This window comes from Neomonachus schauinslandi, chromosome 14, assembly GCF_002201575.2.
Source record: "Neomonachus schauinslandi chromosome 14, ASM220157v2, whole genome shotgun sequence".
NCBI classification, from domain to species: Eukaryota; Metazoa; Chordata; class Mammalia; order Carnivora; family Phocidae; genus Neomonachus; species Neomonachus schauinslandi.
The window spans coordinates 23,552,377-23,562,050 of NC_058416.1; the positions used below are offsets into that span (position 1 = coordinate 23,552,377).

Sequence of the window (9,674 nt, forward strand, 5' to 3'; positions counted from 1 at the left end):
AAGAAAGAAAGAAAGAAAGAAAGAAAGAAAGAAAGAAAGAAAGAAAGGAAAAGAAAAAGAGAGGAAAAATAAGACAGTGTACTACAATAGTTCACTTAAACTAGATAGGCCTCAAATGCCAAAAGCATCTGACAGTTACAATGCTTCCTCTGAGCATAACGAATATATACTTCCAGCAAAACAAATGTTCCCCTGGCTCCAACTTGACCAACATCTGAACCCCAAACTGCCATTTAAGGACTCCAGACTGGACAGAGATTAACTAAGCAAGAAAGAGCCTGCCTGAGTGAGTTTGAAGGGGGAGGAGAAAAAGGAAGACAATGAGGCAAGAGGGAGAAAGAAGGGGGTGGGAGAGGATAGGGGTGAAGAATCCAGAGGGGAGGTGGGCAACAGACGCTAGAATGTAGATCAGAGGGCAGATCCCGTATGGTGCTATACAAAGGTATGTGGGCCCATACCTTCTTTCAGTGTGAGCTAACCCAATGCCTTTTTCAGTGCATATTGGCCTCGGTTGTAACTTGACTTAGCCATTGGTAAACTGAATTTATTGTTGGTATGTGGCAGGATGCCACATTAGCATTTTTCTGAGATGCACCAAGGCATTTCAAAAGTAACAATCACAATTAACACAATTTTAGTATAACTGAGGCTTCTGGTGCTAGCCTCATAGACCATCTATTTCAAACATTTGATACCATAAAAGAATAGGAACAGTTTATTATTATCATAAAAGAATAGGAATAGCTTATTGTAAAGTGATTTGTCCAGTGACATCAAGGCAAAAGTGTTCTCCAAGTAAGCCTTCCAGAGTTAATACACCAAACTCAGGCCCTGGTGGCAGGGAACCATAGATTGGGCAGAGGCTGATTTGAGATCTGGAGAATCCTGAAGCACTCTAGAAGTTTCCTCAGTATGCTCTTTTGTTTTCTCTTTTTAGGCCTTGCTTTTACTGTCTTTTGACTTCTTGGAACCCCTTCATTTCCCTCCTTTCCTGCTGTCCGGGCTGCTGAGGCGCCCATAAGTGTGACCTGAGGCCTCTGCAGACAGAAGAACTATGATGGTTATTGAGTCATGACCTCACGCTGACCTTACAAAGGCCAAGTTAGACGTTCTGGGCCCTCTCCCTATCTAGTGCACAACAAAGCCAACACTGAACACCAAGACAATCTGTGAGCCCAAAGCAAGTGAGACAAATAAAGTAAGTCAAAAATTGCTTCCCACACTTACCACAGTTTCAGGGAACACAAACATTTCATTTTTCAAGAAACTTGATTTTGGCGGGAGAAGGAATGGCAACCATAATGATCAAAGTTAGGAGATGCTATCACATGAAGAAAGCAGAGTACATGAATTCCCTTTCACTTGGGAACAAGCAAGTTTCCAGGGTATACATCATCCACAGAGAAGTGGAATACTAAACATCCCCTAAGTGAGAATGCAGTTACATTTACTGCCATAGGAAAATGTATGCAATATAATTGTTCAGTTGGAAAAAAAGCAGGTTACACCTAGTATACCATTTATGCAAATTGCGCACACACACACACAAATACATCTGTACCATTAACATATCTACAACTACAAAAAAATTTACCTATAAGGTAATTTTACCTATAAGGGGAAATCAGGCTTTTCTTATTTTATGTTTCTGCTTTGTTTGAATTTTTACAATGAGCATGTATACTTTTTTTTTAAGTTTTTATTTATTTATTTAAGTAACCTCTATACCCAATGTGGGGCTCAAACTCACCACCCCAAGATCAAGAGTAATATGTTCCTCCAAGTGAGCCAGCCAGGCGCCCTGTATGTGTACTTTTCATAATCATTTCATTATACTTTTGTAATACTTTTAATAATAATTTTTAAGGGAAGAAAAAGGCTTAAGCTCACTCTTTTTAAAACTATGAAAGAAATAGACATGACAAACCCATATTTGCTAATCAGATGCTTGCACATTAGGACCAAGGAAGCTTAAAAGAAGTGTGTTTAGATAAATAAAAAGTACTTCCTTATGAAACTCATAAAATATTATTACCCCAGGAGGAGTATAAGCTGAAAGGGTTTCAATGAATCAAATAATGATAGGTCCATACTGGGTTGAGAATAATCCAGATGAATTGAGGGTACTCCATTCCAGTTTGAGACTGGGGACATTTGAAATGCTAGAGTCATAGATAATGTTTTGTGATTACCATCTTACCCTCCTCTCTGAGGCCAGGAATTTTCTTAGCCAATAAGAATTTAGTAAACTAAAGGTTCCCTTAGGCTTTATTTTATTTATTCTTTGTGAGGCTTAGCTTTGCAAAATGTTTTCTTAAAACATATATAAAATAGCTATAAAATATTAGAGAAAAATATTGTAGCAAATAGATGTGAGGTGGTACTCCCAGCCCCTGCCTCTTGATGTTCATGTCCCTCTACAATTCCTTCTTCTTCAGTGTGGGTGGGACCTGTGACTTTTCTAACCAGTCAAATATGGCACAGGGATACAGTGTGATTACATTATGTTATAAGATTCCATTTTGCTAGCAGGCTTGCTCTTGAGTTTCTTTCTCCCTGGCTGGCAGTAAGGAATCAAGCTACCACGAAGAAAAACCCACATGATCAGGAACCAGAGGAGGGCAGTAAGGAATCAAGCTACCACGAAGAAAAACCCACATGATCGGGAACCAGAGGAGGCCTCTAGGAGCTGTGGCAGCCTTGGTCCTACAATTGTAAGGATTCTGCCAAAAACCCAAGTGATCTCTGAAGCAGATTCTTCCCCATTTGAGCCTCTGATGAGATCTCAGCCCTGGCCACCAAACACAGATTGCAATCCAGTGAGACCCTGAAGCAGAGAACCCAGACAACCCAGGCCCAAACTCCCTGACCCACAGAAACTATGATAATAAATGCAAATGAGACACTAAATTTATAATCTGTTATGCAGCATTGATAACCGATACAGGTATTAAATAACAAGTAAAGACTTATCCCCACACCCAAACCTCTGGTACCCACACTTACGTTTCATGTTTCTGTTTTAATCATCCTACCACCTCAATCCCTACTGTCTAAAATGTGAAATATTACAGCCTCCACTCTAGCCTGTTTGTCCCTGAGAGTTCTCATGAAAGGAATCCCTCTGTGATCCAAGGGAAATAAAGCATAGTATCTGTCCTCACCTCAGGGTCTTTGGCTGATCTGTGTACACCTCAAGGCCATGAGTCCTAACTGATATGCATTAGTTCCTTCCTCCAACAGCTCTGTTCTTGACTTCCTATTTGGGTCTGGGACACCATAACTGTAACTTGCAGTCCTTCACTTCTTCACATCCTAGACATTCAATCAGTCACCACCCACTGCTAGTTGTGTAAGTATTTCTTAAATTGAGTCTCTCATCTTCATCCTTATCCCTACTTCCTGCTTCAACAGCCTCATCCTCTCTTCTCTCAGATGAATGCAACTGCCTTAAAACTGGTCTCTCCCAGGGTGCCTAGGTGGCCCAGTCGGTTAAGCATCTGCCTTCAGCTCAGGTCCTGATCTCAGGGTCCTGGGATCAAGCCCTGCATCGGGCTCCCCACTCAGCAGGGAGCCTGCTTCTCCCTCTCCCTCTGCTCCTCCCTGAAGCTTGTGCTCTCTCTCTCGCTCTCTCTCTCTCAAATAAATAAAATCTTAAAAACACACACACACAAACAACTGGTCTCTCCCAGGGGCGCCTAGGTAACTCAGTTGGTTAAACATCTGACTCTTAGTTTCGGCTCAGGTCATGATCTTAAGCCCCAAGTTGGGTTCCACACTCCGTGGGGAGTCTGCCTGAGATTCTCGGTCTCCCTCTGCCCTGCCCCCTGCTCACTCTCTCTCTCTAAAATGAATAAATCTTTAAAAAAAAAAACCAAGAAAACAAAAAACAAAAAAATGGTCTCTCCCAGTATATTTGCCATAGAAAAACTCCGTCCTAAAACACAAATCAGACCATGTCATTCCCCTGCTAAGAAACTTTTAATGGTTCCTTATTGCCAATAGAATAAAAAGGTCCAAATACGTTAGTAGACCATGGAGGACTTCATAGTCTGCCCTCACTTTTTCAGCATTTTTCTCTCTCATCTATCCTGGCCCACCACTCAATGATTTGGATGGTTCAATATTCCCTAAACATGTCACTTGTCTTCTGGAAATTCTATTACTTCTTGCTCACTTCATTGTCTGTTCCTTGAATGTCCATCCCTACTTTTCTCCCTGGAGAAACTTCTAATCATCTCTTAGATCCTAGCTCTACTGTTACCATTTCTGGGATGCTTTCTCTGAACACACAGTTAATGTCCTCCTCCTTTGTGCTCCAAGAGTATTTAGAAAACAGTTCCACTGTTCTCTTTATCACATTACACTAGGTCTGTTTACATATCAGTTTCCACCACTAGAATAAGAGATCCTTGATGCTAGAACTAACTTTATTTTAGTCATCAATGCCACACACTGTGATGAATCACAGGAATAATTTCAATAACTATCATTTATCAAGACCTAATAAGCGAGAAACACATACTAAGTGCTGAACACCTTATTCATGCATCAACTGAAGAGATATTTATTAGGCATCTACTAGGTATATATATGATCCTTGAGCTTACTTTATCATACAGGGAAATACACAGTAAACACAGAAACAACTATTTAAATAACAATTTTAGATACTGATGCTAAGACATCAATAAAAATAGCACAAAGAAGCAGAATACCTGGGATGAACAAGGAATTACCTAACCCCAGAGGCTCAGGGAAAGCCTCTGAGAAGACGGTATTTGAACTAAGATTTAACTGACTGAGAGAAAACTATACAGAGAAGGGATTATTATATATAATGCTTATAACATCCCTTCTAGGTTGAGCTTTTATCTTCATTTTCACGATGAGGAAAATAAAGCTTAAGTTTGTTGATCTGCAAAGGCCACAAGCCAGGACACAGCTGGGACTGCAACCCAGGCTGGTCTGACTCTGGGCCAAGGCTTTGCACTGCTGTACTCCTTGGCCTGGTGGAGTACTCTGGTGGGCCTTTGCTCACACCATTGCCTCTAGCTGGCATGCTTATCTTCTCCCCAGCCCAGCGAATCCCTCCTCCTCCTTCAACAACTCACGGGTCACCTTCTTTGAGATACCTCCCTGATAACGCCAAATGAAAAAGAACATCTCACTCTCCTGAACATCTATTGCTCTTTGTATCCTCTTGTGATACTTACAACTATCTCCTGGTGGAAATAAGTATGTACACTGCTCCTTTGCTTCTGGAGTATCCATGTAATATGCCTCATGTATCTCACTCCATCCTTCACCCCCCAAGCTTATATAAATCCTTGCTCTCAACCTTTATAGAAGAACAAAAACTAAATAAATAAAATTCAGTGGGTGTGGCTGGATGCCTCAGGGCCTTCCAAATCTTGCCAGGGCTCTAGCACTGAGGTGGGATGCAACTGTCGGGGCTGTTTCTGAGCAAAAGGCCCTAGGAGAGCCAAGACAATGACTAAGAAATAGTCTTAATGAGATAGCCAAATGCACACTAACCTGCTTTAAGTTGGCTTTTCATAAGCTGTGTCTGAGTCCCCTCCCCGCAGTCAAAGAGCCAGCACTCGCCCTCACACCGAAGGACCAGAGCAGAGGCACCCCGGGTTGGGGATGGGTATGCTGCACCCGTACCCAGAAATGTCACATCCATAGACATCTTCCACCCTGCAATGAAAAGATCATCCAGGGATTATTACACATCACTGCTCAAAATCACCAAAAACACATTCTTGTGAGATTTACTGTTATTTACGTTATCTATAAATATTATTTATAAAATATTCAGAAGAGAGGATTCTTGTTCTCTAATAGTTTTCCAAAGAAATACCAAGTAAGATCTTAGTAACTCTTAGTGAGTTAAAACCACAATTTACCAAACTTTGTATGACTGCTCACACACACAAAAACAAACAAGTTAAAAGACTGCAAAATCCAGTCAACTAAAAACTATAGTTGAATCTCAACTATCTGATATTCTGGAAAAGGTCAAACTATGGAGATGGTAAAAGTACCAATGGTTGACAGTGGCTTGGGGAGAAGGAGGGAAGGATGAATAGGGGAAGTACAGGGGAGATATACTAGTTACTAGGGGTGGAGGTATATATTACTTTTATGTTTTGGGAGAGTAAGCTGGCAACATATAGTACCAATAATAATGATGCTGCTAATAACAACACATTTTAACCCAGCAACCACGTTTTTTGGACTCTACCCTACAGAAATAAAGGACCTATATACAATGATGTTTCTGGTGGTACTTTTAAGATGGCTAAAATTTGGAAGCAATCTGAATATATTTCAATAGGGAAATGATTGAATATTTTATTGTACATTCATTCCATGAACTATTTATTCTGCAGTTAAGTCAGGTCTGTAAATGTTGTCCTGGAGGGATGACAATGAGAAAAGTTATAGATGGCTATGGCATGATCTCATTTTTACAATGCCCTGAACCTCTGCATTTACATAAGACAGAGAAGGTCTGCGTGGAAGGATACATACCATATTGTTAATATTGGTTATCGCAGGGGTGATTAAAATCGTGATGGTAGAGAGTGGTTAAGTTTTCTTTTAAATCTCTGGATTGGTTTTGGTTGCAATGAACAGTATTTGATGTCTTTATTTTTTAAAAGATTTTATTTATTTATTTGGCAGAGAGAGACACAGCGAGAGAGGGAACACAAGCAAGGGGAGTGGGAGAGGGAGAAGCAGGCTTTCTGCTGGGCAGAGAGCCCGATGCAAGGCTCAATCCCAGGACCCTGGGATCATGACCTGAGCCGAAGGCAGACGCTTAACGACTGAGCCACCCAGGTGCCCCGATGTCCTTATTTTAAATGTATTTTATATTTAACTTATTTAATATTATTTAAAAGAAATGTGTCATAAGGCTGAACATACTTTTCTAACCACACATCACCTAATCTTTCTTACCATTTGGAGATACAGTCAGCCCTCCCACCCCCTCACCCCACACACACCTCACACTCACAGATGGTACATCGCTCCAACCCATGCACAGGTTTTAGGTAATTGCTAGTGTCCCTTCCATGTGTTACTCCACACTTTCACTTCCAAGATCAAGCCTTCCTCTGATAATTAGGTAATTTAATTTGCAGAGGCTTTCCTGTTGGGATTGCAGTTTGCAACAGAGGTGAGAATAACAGAATGTAGAAAGTTAAACATTTTAAAAGCTAATAAATGCAGAAGGAATAATAGAATATAATTACTTCGCAATCCTTAACAAATTATGGATCTAGGTCACTGGTACAGAACCCTGGAGCATATTAGAATCACCTGGAGAGCTTTTAAACTGTATCAATAATTGGGCTCCATCCCAGAACAGTTAAAAAGGAAATTCTGCAAGTAAGACATGCATTTTAGTATTAAAAAAAAAATTCTTCCCCTGTGATTCTAACGTGCAGTCAGGTTTGAGAATCACTTGGTGAAAGGCTAATGGAGAACTACAAAGGATAGATCAGGCTGACCTGAATTCACTAGTCAAGTAGTCAGTCTTAAAAAAAAATTTTTATTATGAAAAATTTCAAACACAAAAGTAGAGAGATTAGTGTAATGCATTACCATATAACCACCACTGAGCTTCAACAGTTATCAACTGATGGGCAATCTTGTTTGGTCTATATCCTCCACCCATTATCCAAGAATACTTGGTAAGTATTCATCCAAGAATACTTGATTAAGTGGTATTTGGTACTTCCATCAGGAGCACATGCTACTGGCTGTCTCTCTCTTTCTGATGTTAACAGCCACTAATGTTCATTGCCAGGATTCACTATTTCATTAGAGGTTGCCAAAAGGTGATATTCTCTCATGCCTCTGAAGTCATTAGCTGGCATCCCTCTGTAAATCCTCAATTATTTAGTTACCCTGCAGTGCAATCTGTACAGAAAAGGTCCATTGACCAATCTTAACACCACAAAGAGAAACAAGATCTTATCTGACTCCTGGTGTGCTGCAGTATGAAGTACACAATAACCCTATGAGGTTTTCTTGCCAAAAAGTAGAACCTGAATCTGAAAAAAAACTGTAATCTAAACACCAGCTTAATAAAGGACACCACAGGGATGGAAGAAGCAAAATCCAGTATGTAGGAAACTTTACAGAACAAATGAACAGTTTTTTTTTTAACAAGTAAAATACACGGGGAAAAAAAAATAGAGAAGCCATAAGGAGATTAAATGAAGTAGAAAAGACGTCAACCAAACGTGGCATGTGTAGTTTGTTTGGACCTCGATTTGGACAAACTGAAAAAGAGAATTGGGAGGAAAGGAGACAACTGGGGAAAGGTAAACGCTGACTGGATAAATGATAACATGAAATGCTTATTAAATTGATAATGGCTTTGTTTTAAAAAGAAGTTATTCTGTTTTATAAACATAAACAAGTATTTCGCAGATAAAATGGTACATTCGGATTTGCTTTCAGATAATCCAGTGAGGTGAGGGTTAACAGATGAAACAAGATTGATCTTATTTTCCTATGTTTGAAAGTTTCCATAATAAAAAGTTTAAAAATGAGCCAAAGAATCAAAACCCTTCCACCAGGTCGGGAAGGAATCAGAAATTAATGTACTTAATCAATGGTTCATGTTTTGTGACACGCACCATTCGAGGCACCAAGAATTAAAAGTAACCAGACCAGATTTGGTCCCCATATTCTTGAACATAAAGCCAGCCGCTTGCTTTCTCATGGTTATGCTCCACCCTGGATCAAGTGCACATTCCGGTCGAGAGCACAGCACACGACCACATACTGTCACCTGACACTCCCCGGGCCAGTGGTTCTCGTCCCGGCTGCACATCACAATCACCTGGGGACTCTGGGGACTCATGATCTGGAAGGCTTCCCAGATGACTCTAAAGGCGGCCGGGTTAAGAACCAGTTTCCATACAGGCAGCGCCAACCCTGCAGTCACCCTGTGGTGCAGGGAGGGCGGATACTGCCTTCGTCCATTTTAGAGATGAAAGAACCGTGGCCCGGGAAGAGACAAATGGAGAGGCCAAGGCCGAGTCAGGGCCAGAGGCCAGGTGTCCGACCACCTGCGAGCCCAGGCTCTCCCCCAAGACAATGTCTGTCTCCCGAAGGAGGGGTGGGCGGCGGCAGGGGCGTGGGGCGACTGGGGGCTCCCGCCTCGGGGTGGGGGCCAGACAAGGCGCGTCCTCGCTCGCCGGCGCTCCCCGGGCCTGGGTCCTCCAAGCCGGGCCCGGCCCGCGAGTCCGGAGGAAGCCTGCCCGCCCGCGCGGCTCGGCCCGCACGGCGGACGCGGAGCAGGCGGCGGCGCAGACCCTGGCCCGCCCCTCTCCGGCGCGCCCTGTCCCACTCACCCACTCCCCGAGGCCCGCGGCAGGAGCCGAGGGAGGCGCAGGCCCGCGGCAAGGCCCAGCCGTCCACCGGGCGGCGCCGGCGCGGGCGGAAATGCGCCGCGGGCTGTGACCGCCTGTGGCTGCTCTAGGACGCGCCGGAGGTCCGCGCTCGGTGGTGCCCGGCCGGGCCGGCCCGGTGGGCTCGGCGCTGACTGCAGGCGCCCTCCTGGTCCCACTGGTTCCCCGTCCGCCTTCACTCGCCCGCACAATTCTCTGGGTGAGGTGGTAGTGGTCACCTGTGAGGACCAGAGCCCC

General features: G+C 42.9%; 1 protein-coding gene across 1 annotated transcript in view; it reads right to left on the reverse strand.

Annotated features, from left to right (window-relative positions):
• The window catches only part of ELAC1 (elaC ribonuclease Z 1), a 13,370-nt gene extending 3,921 nt beyond the window's left edge, over positions 1-9,449 (reverse strand). Inside the window, exons 1-2 of the mRNA XM_021686365.1 lie at positions 9,381-9,449; positions 5,539-5,703 (exon numbers count right to left, since the gene is read on the reverse strand). Coding sequence (XP_021542040.1) covers positions 5,539-5,695 — 157 coding nt within the window. The 5' untranslated portion in view covers positions 5,696-5,703; positions 9,381-9,449. The remainder of the gene's footprint in view (positions 1-5,538; positions 5,704-9,380) is intronic.
• Positions 9,450-9,674: the final 225 nt, after the last annotated feature.